A 14,808-nucleotide genomic window follows, 5' to 3' on the forward strand; every position below is an offset into this window, starting at 1 on the left:
CTCAAATGACAAGACACAGAGGACTGTGAAGATATTTCACTGCATGGAACTTGGTCTTCATTACATTATGTTTCTAGTTTGTGTTTTACTTCTTTAAAATACTTTGTTACTTTTTTAAAATACATTCACACAGACACAGTGTTGGGGGTAACGCATTAAAGGTAATGTGAATAACATAAGTAACTAGAAAGTAACGCATTACTTTTACATTTACAACTAAATATCAGTTACTTTTTCAAGTAAGTAACACAAGTTACTTTGATTTTCCATTTATTGACTGACAGCTCTTCTGTGCCCATGTTGAGAGAAATCGTGAATAAGAGGCGTTGTGTGTAAACATGGTGGTTATTGTACAGTAGTTCTAGACTAGGCTAAATGTGAGAAGTAACACTTTTTGTTTCAGCATCTGTAACTCACTGGATTTTTGAGCTTGAGTGCTCAAACTTTCATAAAAAGTACCCACATTTGTTCACCATAAAAGGCACCAATTCAAACCCCTGCACGAATATCACAGCCCTCATGATTTGATGTCAGATACATGGTGTGCCTTTGTTACAACTGTTGTTGTAACACGTGTGCGCTTGTTTTTCTATCCCGGTGGGGACTTCAACCTGAATGACACTGGTATTTATGCTTAATGAACACTCAACTTTAGTGTACCCGTATAAAGAACATGTAGGTCTAACAAAAAACACTGCCAATGTGTGAGTGAGTTTGTGTCTATGTGTGGATATGATCAATCAGCGCCACAAATGAATGTCAGAGTGGTGGGTCCATGCAGAGACTTTCTACCCACATTTTACCCACACTTTCTTTATTTACCAAATGTCTCCATACAGACATTCAGTAGGCCTACTTCAAAACTCCCTCAACTTGCCCCAACCCACCTCGACTGTTGGATGGAATTAAATAGTTTTATTAAGTTTTTGTTCAATATTTATTTGTTTGTTTGTTTGTTTATTTATTTAACTACATTTTAAAACACGAATTAAACAGTTTATGTATAATAATTTGTTTTAAAAAGTATTAATTTATTTCCATTTTTATGTTTGAATTGATAACTCCTTAATTTTATTTTTAAGTGTCACTCCTAGTCCTCCAGTCTGCGTGCGATCAAGCGCTGTTTGCATCGTTCTGTGTAATGGAGAAACTGAAGCACCTCAGCAGAGGAAGATTAGCTACCCGGCATACAACTGTTGCTCTAATCCGCTTTGAGAGGATAGACTTAGGACAACTACAAGACAGAAGCTATACTGCCATATTGTTTGTTTTTTTGCAATAAAAAAAAGAATATTTTTGAGTTAAAATAGGATATTTTTTCTCTAAATCAATAATCCTTATCGACTATTGGAACTCTTAACTAAGTTAGGAGTATTCATGCTGTAGTTAACATGTTTAACGTTACTAGTTGTCCAGTCTGAATACAGCGTCGCTGGAATCCTTTAGCTTTTATATTGACCATTACAGCTATTTGAAGTCTCATATTACATTGAACCGAAGATGAAGGATCGACTGGAACAACTAAAAGCGGTAAGAGGATTTTTCTTATGATTTATGGTTTCAAACGGCGGTCTGGGGACTGAATTGCTACTGTTTGACCGTTACCTGGTCCTGAGCTCAATATTGACTAACTGGGTCTTTAGGGAGTCCCTACAAAGACCCAGTAAGGGAGTTATGGTTAATTACGCGTAGATTATCTAACGTTAGCTGCCAGTAATTACACTCATGATGATACAAATAGTTTAAAAGGGTATTAACTGCCATCACGATTAATTTAAAACGCGTCTGACATTGATAGTTGAGATTCGTTAGCATCCACACATCATCCTGACTTGTCATTGGTGCCAAATCTGTTTAAAATATCTGTTGATATGTCATATTTTGTAATGTTCCATTTCTGTTGAAATTTTGAAGATAAACTGCAATGTATTCTATCTATAAGTTTACTAACAAAAGCAAGTAATGGTTGCTAAAAAAAAAGAAACTTAAACCAGACTAATGTAGTTTGCTAATCTTAGTCGGTCTCCCATCTGACTTGACCAGCCTGGAAGACCAGCTTAAACCAGTTAAGACCATCTTAAACTGGTTTAATATGTTTTTACACAGAGAAAACACTGTTTCTGCCAGGTTAATAAACTTTCTGCTTTGTTCCTGTATGTCAAAATAGAAGTCGGACCAAGCTCCTGATGATGTGGAAATTCCAATGGAAAATAAAGAATTTATGGATGAGTTCTTCACTCAGGTATATGTGAATTAACTGAATTAAAATGAAAGCGGACATTTGAAGGCCACAATTGGGTCATTTCTGTATGTGTTCTACAGATTGAGGAAATCCGCAGCAGTATAGACAAGATTGATGAAAATATAGGCGAGATAAAGCGACTGTATTCTGTCATCCTCTCTGCACCTACATCAGACCAGAGTTAGTCTAATCTTTTTTTTTTTACCTTTATTTTTAAGATATTTATCATTTTTCTCTGTCGTCTCCCCACCATGTTCAGGTTTTAAATATCTCTCATCTTATTTCTCAACTAGAGACGCAGGACGAATTGGAGGCAGTTACTAATGAGATAAAGAAACTGGCCAACAATGCTCGCAACAAACTCAAAAGTCAGTTTTCAGCTCTTGCATTGCTTGTTCATGAAAATATATAAATAATTGGACAATATGCTACAGCACTCTTGTCTATAAATTCTGATTTTTTTGACAGGCATTGAGCAGAACTTGGCATCTAACACCGAGGAGAGGGTTTCAGCAGATGTACGGATAAAGAAATCTCAGGTAACCACTAGCTCTACCACAAGCCCAAAAGGATTTCAACTAGTTTGTTTTTTTATTCATGCAGTGTGTATCTCCTACATTTTAGCATGCCATTCTTGCTAAGAAGTTTGTAGAGGTGATGACCAAATACAATGAAGCCCAAATGGAGTTTAAAGAGAAGAGCAAAGGGCGCATCCAAAGACAGCTGGAGATCAGTGAGTGACAAGCAGATACACAAATCTTCTTTAGGGTTTGATTAAAAAAAAAAAAAAGATTAGTGTTCGCAATGTTATATGCATGTTTAAGGCTAATGTTGGCTTCTGTCTTACAGCTGGCAAAGTCACTACTGATGAGGAACTGGAGGAAATGCTGGAAGGAGGTAACGCTGCAGTATTCACAGCAGGAGTGAGTACTATTCTATATACTTCTATGTGTGATGTTTTGTTGAAAGAACATAACTTGTCTGTATGTTTTTGAGCTAAAGGATACTTGTCTTACACTGCCGTTTAAAAGGTTGGGGTCAGTAAATTTATATATACTGTATATATATATATATATATATATATATATATATATATATATTCAGCTAGTACACATTAAAGGGGTGGTATAATGTCCTTTTCACAAGATGTAAAATAAATCTCTGATGTCCCCAAAGTGTGTATGTAAAGTTTTAGCTCAAAATACCCCACAGATATTTTATTTAGCATGTTAAAATTGTCACTTTTTGAGGGTGAGCAAAAACGCACCGTTTTTGTGTCTGTCCCTTTAAATGCAAATGAGCTGCTGGTCCCGGCACAGAGGGTGGAGCTACAATAGCTTGTGTCCTTTTACCTCACACAGACATGCACTGAAAATGTCAAAAACCTTTAGCCTTTTATGTTCAAACCGGAGTCAGACAAAGATGGAGAGCCTTAAGAAGAAGTGACAACATGTAGACAACATTTCCGAATGGTTAGTTGATGAATTTATGTAGCTTTGAGTAGTTATCTTCTAGTCACTGATTAGCATATTCTGTCTTGATAATCTATAAATCGTGTTCCCGGGGGTGGGGTTTATGTAAATTTTAGGGTTTTACCCGGGAGGAAGCTCGTTGTAGTCCCTACCAGCCATTTGTTGTAGTCCTTAAAAAAAGTGATTTCTGTAAAAGAAAATATCTCCCTTAGATTTTAACTTTGAGCATTGTAACTTTGCAGATGTTGGTTTTGCTCAAACAGCAACATTACACACTAACTAAAGTTAGAAAAGTGAAATCATAATCAACCACCCCTTTAAATTGGTCAAAAGTGGCAGTTAAGACTTTTACATTGTTACAAGAAATATCTATTTAAAAAAAAAAAGTGTTCTTTTGAACTTTCCATTCATAAAAGAATCCTGAAAAACTATATTACGGTTTCCAAAAAAACATTAAGCAGCACAACTGTTTTCAAAATTTAAAATAATAATAAATGTTTCTTGAGCACCAAATCAGCATATTAGAATGATTTCTGAAGGATCATGTGACACTGAAGTCTGGAGTAATGATGCTGAAAATTCAATTTTGCCATCGCAGGAATAAATTACATTTTAAAAATAGAAAACAGTCATTTAAATAGTAATAATATTTCACAATATAAAATGTTTTACTCTATTCTGTTCAAATAAATGCTGCCTTGATGAGCATAAGAGACAAAATAAAAAAATAAAACATTAAAAAAGCGTACCGATCCTAAACTTTTGAACACTAGTGTGTGTTTATTATTTAAACAACTTTCTCCTTTTCTATAGATTATGGACTCTGGAATATCAAAACAGGCACTAAGTGAGATTGAGGCACGACACAAAGATATTATGCGACTGGAGAGCAGCATAAAAGAGTTGCATGACATGTTCGTGGACATTGCAATGCTGGTGGAGAATCAGGTACATGTGTTTGTCTTTTCTGGAGAATAAAGCAGAGATAAAGCCTTTCGGAGGCCTTATGATTACAGCTGCTGTTTGATTCAGGTTGAACACCGGTCTATTATATATCCTCAGCATTTTATTCTAATCTGTCAACAGGGAACTATGATTGACAGAATTGAGAGCAACATGGACCAGTCCGTGGGTTTTGTGGAAAGAGCTGTGGCTGACACTAAAAAGGCTGCCAAGTTCCAACAGGAAGCACGCAGGGTGAGCTTGGAAATTATGAGGAGTAAAACAATTCTGTCATATAATAAACAACACTTTCACTTTATTGTTTATTATAATTTATAAAATGCAGACTACCATTTGTAGGATTCTCAAATAGTGTTTTATGTTTCTTGCAGCAATTTTTTTTTATGTTTAACAGGTTTTATTTTTCATCATCCTTTGAGTTTCTTCTGTTTTCCTTCTCTATATATTTCGGGTTTCTCCCTCATCCCCATCTCTATATGTCTGTTCGCTACACCTTCTAAACTTTCCTTACTCTTCCTACTCTCTCCTTCCCAATCATCCTTTCCCCTGCTTTCCTCTGCTATTATTATATCATTATCATGCTGTCACTGTCCACTCACTTCCACCTTTGTAGAAAAAGATGATGATCATGCTGTGTTGCACAATTCTTGCGGTCATCGGTGGTTCTGTGGTGTATAGCTGGCTGACATAAACTTCAAGGTAAGCATTCATAAACTTCAAGGTAAGCATTCATAAACTTCAAGGGAAGCATTCATAAAGCTGAATTCATAAACTCTATGTTGAATGTTTGTGAGTAACATCCTGTCTTTTTCAGGTGAAGACATTGTCTAATCTACCAAGTCCAGAGTCTCTATCAAGAATCAAGAGAAGCATCTTAGTGCCAGTGAACCATAAGCATCCCTACTGACACATAACATGTTTTCCCATGCTGGCTTATCTTATTTGGTCTTTTACATTCTTCCTGTCTTATCAATTGGCCTTGCATTGTTAGAGGCATCATTGTATAATGTGATGTAAAAGCTAGCTGTCAATTTTAGGGCTGTGGTATGAAAAATAGCTTTAAAGGGACAGTGCACCCCAAAATGTAATCATTTACTCACCCGCATGTTGTTCCAAACCTGTATGAATTTCTTTCTGTTGTTGAACACAAAAGAAGAAGATATTTTGAAGAATGTTGGTAACAAGACAGTTGATGGTAGCCAATGACTTGCATAGTATTTTTCTTACTATGGAAGTCAACTGTCTTGTTACCAACATTCTTCAAAACATCTTCTTTTGTGTTCAAAGAAATTCATACAGGTTTGGAACAACACAAGGGTGAGTAAATTACACATTTTTCATTTTTGGGCAAACCAACCCTTTAATTTATTTAATTGTTTTATGGGAATTTATGATAAAGCCTATGTATGATGATAAAAGATAAATAGGAGGTTACTTTTTGTTTTTGAAGCCTAATTTTTTTTTTACTGACAGGTGAAACATTTTACACTACCAATGTCAAATATTTTGTGCCCACTTAGTCCTTACTAGAAAAAACAAAAACAAAAAACCTTTAGATCATGTTTAAATCATGTTTTTAATTTAGTATTTGTCAAAATATTTGTGAGATTTTCAATGAGAGTGGTTCCGTTGTTACTGACCATTTATTTATTTAATGCAGATGAGTAGCACTTAGTTTATTTCTTCAGTTTAGTTACCGGTAGTATTTTTCTCTTATGTAAGTGGTAATAGTAGTATTGTATATTTTGGAGACACCTGTGTTTAATTATACAGTAGTCTGACTTGAGTTATTGTCTGAGTAGTCGTGATTAAAAGACCGAGGTGTCTAAAAATCTGTGTTATCCGTTCTTTCATCAAGGCTTAAAAACAATAAATGATTTGTAATGTTTTTTTATGTGGTAAACTTTTCTGGAGTTGATTGTGACGTTGTGGTAATCGACAGATGTTTAGTCCAATGGGTTGCTGCGCGTTAGAGACTGCTGACCAATCAGCAACTACTTCCTGATCGATTGGGTTAAACGAAAAGTTTTACCATGCGGAGTTACCTGGGGTCGATTACGGAGGAAAATTCAATTTGTACTATTATTCAGAGTATTTCAAAACGGTTTATTGGACTCAAAGAAATGTCGAGGACTTCACGATGACCTTATGTGAAGTTACACTGGGCTAATTCGAAAGAAAATGTAGATTTATTTCACCAGACGCCACAAGCCAGAGCTTTATATGCAGTCATGGACTGGACGTCCGCCGGCGATGGGACGCCAAGCCACGTAAGATCTAAGGTACCTAAAAGCTATGTTTAACTTATCACATTACGCATATGAATTAAATTGTAAAAAAATAATTTGGTTGCAGTCATTTTGCCAAAACTGAATGAGTGTGTTGATATTTTCTATTTGATTGGTTGGCAACGCGAAGCTTACAGCACATGTAAGCCAATCTTTGTGTAGCTGTTTTGATCGACGTGCAACTCCAGCCAATGAGAGCATGGCTCGTCTAGTTTCTTGTACTATTATTTGTCTCTTAGTACCGCCTCCCTGTGAAGTGACAGCAGCATTAACCAATGGGAGTCAAATCGATGGCGTCGCATGTGTCTGTGATTGGATGCCAAGTCTGTAGCGGGCGGGGTTTACTTCGTGGTGTTTTTGTGACGATGTGAAAATGGCGGCGAATGATCTATTCTACTATATTAACTTTGTCGTGAATTCACACAGTGGAGCTGTCTGAATAAGGCTTACTTTCACTTAACGTTAGAATATAAAAGTTACTAGACGAGTCTAGTCGGAGTGCACATTTTATTAGTAAACAGTACACGAGGACTATTTTGACCGCTGGATTTCCCCACTGTGAGCCTGAGTTTCAGTCTTGTGGAAATGTTTTTATTTTAAACTTGAACCGAGATTAGCGTATGTTACTCGATAAATATACGCTCTTCATTTCTCGCCTCACTCTTCATGGGTGACTGCAATATTATACGTTGTACATATAAGCCGTATGTATAAGCAAAACCCCATATCTCTTTGTATTTTAATTTTTTTTTTTACCACCCGCGTAATGTTTGTAGGCTGGTTAGCTGGTGCTGATGCTCGTTCACACTCCCCTCAGCAGCGCTTAGCTTGACAACCTAGCTTTCATGATTTTATTATGACCTGCTGTTTCATTCTTTTTGGTGTGAAATATATAATACAATAATTTTGTAGCGTGATGGTCCGTTTTTGTGTGAAAAAAGCTGCGGGCGAGTTTTCAACTATTTGAAAACAGCGATTCTTTTATCTAGGCAGTATCCATGTAAAGTGACGTTATTTCGATTAGACAGACACTAATAAAGTGTCCAATGTCCATCGAGAACAGTTGAACTTGTGGCGGTTAATTCTAACGGGATAAACTGACAGAAGCGCGATCGCTGGCTCGCGACTTGCCCGTTCACTGGCGGGCTGCGCGTGAGTCTTTATTCTGACAATGGACGATCCCAAACCGCGTTACAGCAAGCGACTGGTAAGTACAGCACAGTAAATACTTGGAAAATAAAATGTTCTGCTCTGGACGGCAGTCTACAATGGAGTTTCTTAATTGAGAGCAGTTCGCTTATAAAATTCCATTGCTGTTGAAATGTTTGCAGCAATGTTCACTAGTGCTGTCAGTTGAGTGGCTAAAAGAACCTTCAAGGTGTGACTGAAGAAGACTTATTTTCATTTGATGTTCTCCGTATCGGTTTTATGCGTCCAGATGTTTAAAAAATTGGACATAGCAGATGTCATAACGTCATTTAAAGATTTCTTGAAAGCTTTAAACTTTCATGGAAAGGATAAATACAGTAGATGTTGAATTCATGGCTGGCTTCTGACAGAAGGTCCACGTGACCAGCAAATGTGCAAGCAACCACTGACCATCACAGGTGCATGATCTGAAAACATTTCCATTTTCACATAACAAAATCTGTAAAATTATCAGAGTAATCTCTCTGAGTAAATTCACAAAGCGTACTTGCAATAAATTATGGTGATTAAAAACACCTAGAGATTTACTAGTTGACACGGCTATTTCATTGCAGATCTTGCAGATATCTAAATTTCCTTTGCCTCATCAAGAAGTTAAATAACAGTTACATTTATTCTCTAGACCAGGGGTTTTCAAATTGGGTGAATGTGAGCCTCCCCTTAGAGTAGGTAAGGACAGCCGAGCCCCCCCTTCCCCAAAATCCCGTCCGCCTGCCCTAACCCACACACGCCTCTGCAGTAAATGCCATCTTTTGTGTGTTCCAGGTAATGATGAGTTTCAATAACAACTGATAAAATGTAAATATTATTTTATTTCCACAACTTTCTTAAAAGTGCATTCATAAACGATTCTTTGCAACAGCAAATAATTTCCAACTTCATGCAGGCCTAATTGAGGCTACTTTTAAAATCCCTGAACATCAGTAGACCAAACCACAAGTCAACAAAACATGCTTAACGTGCAATCGGCGCCAACGCTACCACCGACGACACCTGATGGCTGAAATTGGCACGGTGTGTCTGGGCTTTAAGCGCACATTTGAAGGAGATGCACATCATTTCGAACTGAAAAACATACTAAAGTAAAAGTACCATTACATTCCAAAAAATGTAGTGTGAGTAGAGTAAAAAGTACCTGTCCAAAAAACGACTTGAGTAAGAGTAAAAAAGTAGCTTATTTAAATGTACTCATGAGTCGTGAGTACTGAGCTGCGGATTCTACCCCCTTATAATAAACACTGTGCACTACAATTTATAAATTTAAAAAAATTGCACATACTGTAATTCACATTATATTTTGTTCTTTGTCAGAAAGATTGAAGAATATCTATCATCCATCTTTTTAAAATGCTTAAAATCAGTACACTCATCACCATTAAAATCATATTACAGTATTTTTATTTTTTTAAAAGCATTTAAAATTAGGCGAAAGGCCACTGAGCCTGAACATGCTATTGTTGCACATAAAATATCAATATTCATAACTGAGCAAAGAATTCAAAAACCTTTAGAAACTCATATGATAGTTCAGCATCACACACCATGAGATGGGTTAAATAGAGAGATTAAAAAATACCCAATTTCTCTCCAAAACGGTACCAGTTTTAGTGTTTTGATAAATGAGAATCACTAATATTATCAGATTACCTCACCTAATGCACTGAAAAAGGCTACGATAGTGAGCTAACACTAATTTAACTGGAACTGCATTTCTGTCAGTGCGTGACTACAGCTCGTTAATAAACTACAGCTCGTTTTTTTTTTTTATCCATTTCATACATTCCGTCTTCATTTGGCAAGTGCACTTGCGCAAAAACATTTATGTTCAACTGTTTTTGTTTTTTTGTGTGTGGATGCAGCTGATAATACAGCTTCGCCGAGACTACAAAGAGACATGCATGTGTGTGTGTGTGTGTGTGTGTGTGTTTGTTTGTTTCTTTTGTAAAAGTTTCCCGGATATAACTTCCCTATTTAATGCACAATTTTCCTTACAAATTATATTATCAGCATTACAATGTGAGTAAATGTAGCCGTGTAAAATGTAAGGGATGATGCCACCCTTATAGAACAATGTGCATTTGCGTTTAAATTGTAACATATTTAATAGCATGGAATTACAGTGCATGGTTCATAAGGTGCACTGATACTGAAGCTGGCTGCATGGCGAGCGCGAGACGCAGCAGAGCACAGAACAGATCGTGACGCGCGTCTCTCTATAATGAGATTGTGAAGTAAATGGGAGCGGGAATTCACCGCATTATAAACTCGTCACGCAATACTACGTGGGAACGGATTGCGAAAATTAATTTTCGGTTAACAATTCTGAGAGCGCGGATTAGAAACTCGTGGGCACGATTTGTTAAACCGAGGGAACAGTTTGAGAATTCGTGAGTACTGTTTATAAACTGAGCGGACGGATTGCAAAACCGTCGCCACGGATCGTTTTTTTACTCACACAGGTGACTTCCCAGGCTCCGTATCCTCCCTTAATGCTGACTTCTGTTGACTTGGGACAAGGAAACGACGCATTTTAAAGCTAATACTCGCACACACAATTACCGATATCAATAGAGCTGCATACAGTTATTTTTTCTCTGCCTGTCGCGCCTCCCCTGTTGCTCTTTGGCGCCCCCCAGGGGAGGCGCGCCTCACCTATTGAAAACCGCTGCTCTAGACTATATTCTTATGCATTGAAGTCCTTATGGAGTTTACTTGTGATGAAACCTGCCAGTTATGAATGCCAGCAGCTTGCAGCGCATCCTCACGATTGTGTAAAACTTGTGATTTTTTTCCCCCATCTTCTTAATCTACACCACAGAATTCAATAAATAATTTATTAATTCTATGTTCTTATATATAGTCCCCCCCCCCCCCCATCTTATTTTCGATTAAATGGTTTAATTCTCTTGATCCAAACTGACATGTCGCTTTAGCTCCATACACTTTTAATATTAATTTGTTTTGTATTACCCCAGCAACACCTCAGTCGTAAAGATTCTGAATGTTAGTTGTTGACACAATGGCTACGTCCAAAATCGCATTCTCTCTTGAGTAGGTACTTATTTTACTGCTAAAAAGTGCGTTCTTTACAGTATGAGTGTAATCCGGACGTACTACATTCGCCATGTTGTCATTCTCATGTGACTTACCAACGCTTCACTGCCATTCACAAATCCTCTCCCGTGGCCTCATGGGATAGTAAAGTGTTCATCGAATGCATGCACACTTCAGATTCTAGAAAGAAGTAGGCCATCCAGGTATTTTTCGCCTACTCTTTTATGAGTACTGTGAATTCGGACATACTTATTTTATCACATACTGTTTTTTGCCTAATATATTTAATAGGGAAGGATGCGATTTCGGATGCAGCCTGACACTTGTGCATGCAGAAAATTATTAATGTGCAGTTGGTGCTATTGTTTAAGGTTAGGTTTTAGAGAATTTGTTAGGGCTGGGTATCGATTCAGATGTTACAATTCGATTCGATTTCGATTCGCAAGCTCTAATTCGATTCGATTTCGATTCTCGATTCGATTTTCGATTTCGATTCTCGATTCGATTTTTCCAATTTCGATTCTAAATTAATTTCGATTCGACTCACTCAATGAATATTAAATACAAATCCTATATTTATTAAAAAAAGAAAAAGAAAAGAAAAAAAAGTGAACAAGTTTTCAAGTGTTTAATTAATAAAAAGAAATTAAGAGCTACAAACCTGTATATTAAACTCTTTTTATTTTAGGTACACTTGGGTACATTAAAACAGAACCCAACTCTATATTTCAAATGCATACAATGAATAGACAGGATTTTGATGCAAGATGAAAAATTGATGCTGAAAATTGGACAAGTCAGAACAGTCGCATGTCTTGATCAAACAGGTTAACAATCCTCACATAAACCCACATATAAAAACGTTGCATATAATATAATATGTGCCCTTCCTGTCTAACAGCTAGGCCATACAGAAATTGAATAAAATTATCAAACAGTCTGTGTTGCATTAATTATAAATTATATATTGACTAATCAAAGTTACAAAAGTTCTTTATTCAAGAGCAGTGAGTGTTTTTCTCTGTTCTCTTTGTTCTTTGATTAACTTAAATGACAGAGATAATTAGTGGCTACAGTGTACTGTCCCTTTAAGACCAGCCGCTGTTGACAGAGACGCGGAACTCACACGCGGACTCATTCTCTCACGAGGCACAACTCTTCACGTTCGTCATAAGACTGCTCTTATGTTATAAAGATACTCGACAAAAATACATTTTGGCATAATTGTGTGTGTTCTTCGTTCAAGCGCGAAAGATAATTCTATTCTGTGCTGTCTTGTGCGCACGCACGATATCATCGCAAGTTTTTCTGTCACAGTCACGACAGCATTTTGGCAGCATTTTGGTCATATAGCCTAATTGCGTATAGGCTTGTCATAGCGATTGCGATATGATTAAACGTGCAGCACTAATTGAGGTTATTTTATGATTTAGATAAAACTACCATAAAATCTCACAGCATTAGCTATAAAATTGAGTTTGCAAGCCTATGAACAGTGGAGGAAAACTAATACATAAAGATGGAAAAAAATCGATTCTTGGCGTTTGAGAATCGATTTTGAATCGACCACATTTTAAAAAACGATTAATCGAAAAATCGATTTTTTTGCCCAGCCCTAGAATTTGTCGCACATAAATTAAAAGATCTCGATCAATGCGTTAGAATTTATCTCTATAAGATTAAAATGTTCTGAAACCATATTGGTGGTTTGGTTGTAACATTTGCCCATGATTCTGAAGAGCAGGATGGAGAAGTGAGCAGGATTTGAGAGATTGTTGTGTGCACACTGTTTTTGTAGAGACTGGTGAAGTGGAGGATGAATGATTAGATTGGTTTAGCAGACCATGTGATCAGACATGCGGAAACGGGGGGAGGAGTGGGCGGGGGCACTGCAGAGGCGAAAGGATGACAGAGGAGAACAGACAGCAGATTTTCTCATTTTGAAAGAAGGGAAGAAATGCAGGGATGGAGAACGGACAGGAGATCCTTACGCTTGTTGACGGGGGGATGTTGTTGATGAGACGGAGAGGCAGGAAGAGGAAAAGCCAGCAGGAAGATGTGACACTGAAGGTGCGAGGTGTGTAGTGTCTCATTGCCCTCCACAAGGGCTTCCTCCTAGCGCACTGCGGTCTAGGGCCTCGCTTGGAGAGAGGGCGATCGAAAGCTGCATGTGGAAGGGCACAGAAAAGGTTTTAGTCCTGCCATCAGTTGCATTTTTTTTTTTTTTTTTCTCCTTTCATACTCCACTTCATCTTGATTGATTTCATCTCCCTCCAGTGTGGGGGCACGTTGCTGCTGTACAGGTTGTACTGTTTCACAGTGAATTCATATTTCTAGATCTTGGTTGTGAATGGAAGAGATTGAAAGATGCAATGATACAGCATAAGAGAGTGACAGATTGGCAGGGTTTGCCCTCAGGCCCAGAAAATTGGGAAGACTGCAGCATCATTGACTAGGGATGGGCACAAGTGCCTACGTACTCGGAAATGACAGCACTGATTGATCTTGATAACAATTGCATCTTTAAAAATGTCTGTTCTTAATATTGTGATCGTTTACAATTGCATTTTAGCAGTACCACACCATTTACAATAGCAGTACCACACCATCTGGTTGGTTAGAATAGGAACATTGTGTACATGGCGACATTGTTTGTGACAGCAATTTTCAAAAGCAACTAGACAGGACATACTTGATGTATTGGAACAGAACATGGGTCCTGAGGCACGGTTTTAAAAGTTGAACTGTTTTTAACTTGATACAGTGCCTTAAAGTAGACTTATGAGACCAATAATTGGCTGGTGTGATTGGACCTTTGTGTGCTAATATAAAGGGTTTTGATTGCATGTTCATAGAGGTGCACATGGTTCAATCAGGATATGTGAATGGTTCGGAGAAAATTTCCTAAGATGTTGCACAGTCATGCTAAAATTCATTTAATTGATTTCTTTTCTACCCCCCTCTTTTTTTCTCTCTTGTTGTCGTTGAGAGGGTGTGATGACAGGGCTTTAGGAAGCATGTGATTGGCTAGTGGTTCCACATCACCATAGAGACATTGAGGACAGAGGCAAGGGCGAGCAGAGGAGGGTCTTATTGTTTTGTTCATTGTGTGCCTCCTGTATGTGTTAGTCACCTGCTCTTGGTGATCACAGCATCATTAAAACGGCAAACTACTGTTCAAAAGTTTAGGGTTAGTAAGATTTAAAAAAAAAAGAAATATTATATATTATAAATATAATAATATTATAGTAAGGATGCATTATTATAGTAAGGATGCATTAAATGTATCCAAAGTGAATGCAAAGGATTCTATTTAGAATAGAAATAAAGATTTATGTTAGAGGTGTGCAAAATTGACAACAATAATATCTCTATTTTCTGGGATTTTGTCAGTAAGGATAATCAGATGATATTTTGCTGCGTGTGTTTATTGTGCTGCTACTTTGGCAGGTTTAGGACTGCCGTGGACAGCTGACTCCTAAAGTTTTTGTTACTCTTCATATTTTGTGCGGTGGTTGGTTCGCATCAGTGACAGAAATTACATTTTCAAATAAGTTTAAATGGATTTTTTTCATTCTTT

At 37.2% G+C, this 14,808-nt stretch overlaps 2 protein-coding genes and 1 long non-coding RNA gene across 9 annotated transcripts in view; 2 read left to right on the top strand and 1 right to left on the bottom strand.

Moving 5' to 3' along the window:
• Positions 1–1,500: 1,500 nt before the first annotated feature.
• Positions 1,501–6,229, top strand: stx3a (syntaxin 3a; the record flags this gene model as incomplete). Its single annotated transcript, XM_082164920.1, has 11 exons — positions 1,501–1,530; positions 2,168–2,242; positions 2,323–2,422; positions 2,536–2,610; positions 2,711–2,781; positions 2,867–2,975; positions 3,092–3,165; positions 4,528–4,662; positions 4,801–4,911; positions 5,291–5,376; positions 5,492–6,229. The coding sequence occupies 10 exons, from the start codon at positions 1,501–1,503 to the stop codon at positions 5,366–5,368; spliced, it is 858 nt and encodes a 285-aa protein (XP_082021046.1). The 3' UTR covers positions 5,369–5,376; positions 5,492–6,229.
• A 448-nt stretch (positions 6,230–6,677) lies between these two features.
• kdm2aa (lysine (K)-specific demethylase 2Aa) overlaps positions 6,678–14,808 on the top strand; it is a 41,207-nt gene continuing 33,076 nt past the window's right edge. For 5 of the 7 annotated variants that reach the window (XM_082164814.1, XM_082164818.1, XM_082164819.1 and 2 more), the window contains exon 1: positions 6,678–6,959. In XM_082164814.1, coding sequence (XP_082020940.1) covers positions 6,909–6,959 — 51 coding nt within the window. In that variant the 5' untranslated portion in view covers positions 6,678–6,908. Of the gene's footprint in view, positions 6,960–7,026; positions 8,173–14,808 lie in introns of those variants that run through there. The other 2 variants (XM_082164815.1, XM_082164817.1) reach the window with 1 other exon arrangement.
• Positions 11,050–13,193, bottom strand: LOC309495274. Its single transcript, XR_014204595.1, has 2 exons — positions 12,860–13,193; positions 11,050–11,625 (listed from the first exon to the last, which is right to left on the bottom strand). It is a non-coding gene; the product is annotated as an uncharacterized lncRNA (long non-coding RNA).

Source organism: Leuciscus leuciscus, assembly GCF_965113295.1.
Source record: "Leuciscus leuciscus genome assembly, chromosome: 3".
In the NCBI taxonomy this organism is placed as follows: Eukaryota; Metazoa; Chordata; class Actinopteri; order Cypriniformes; family Leuciscidae; genus Leuciscus; species Leuciscus leuciscus.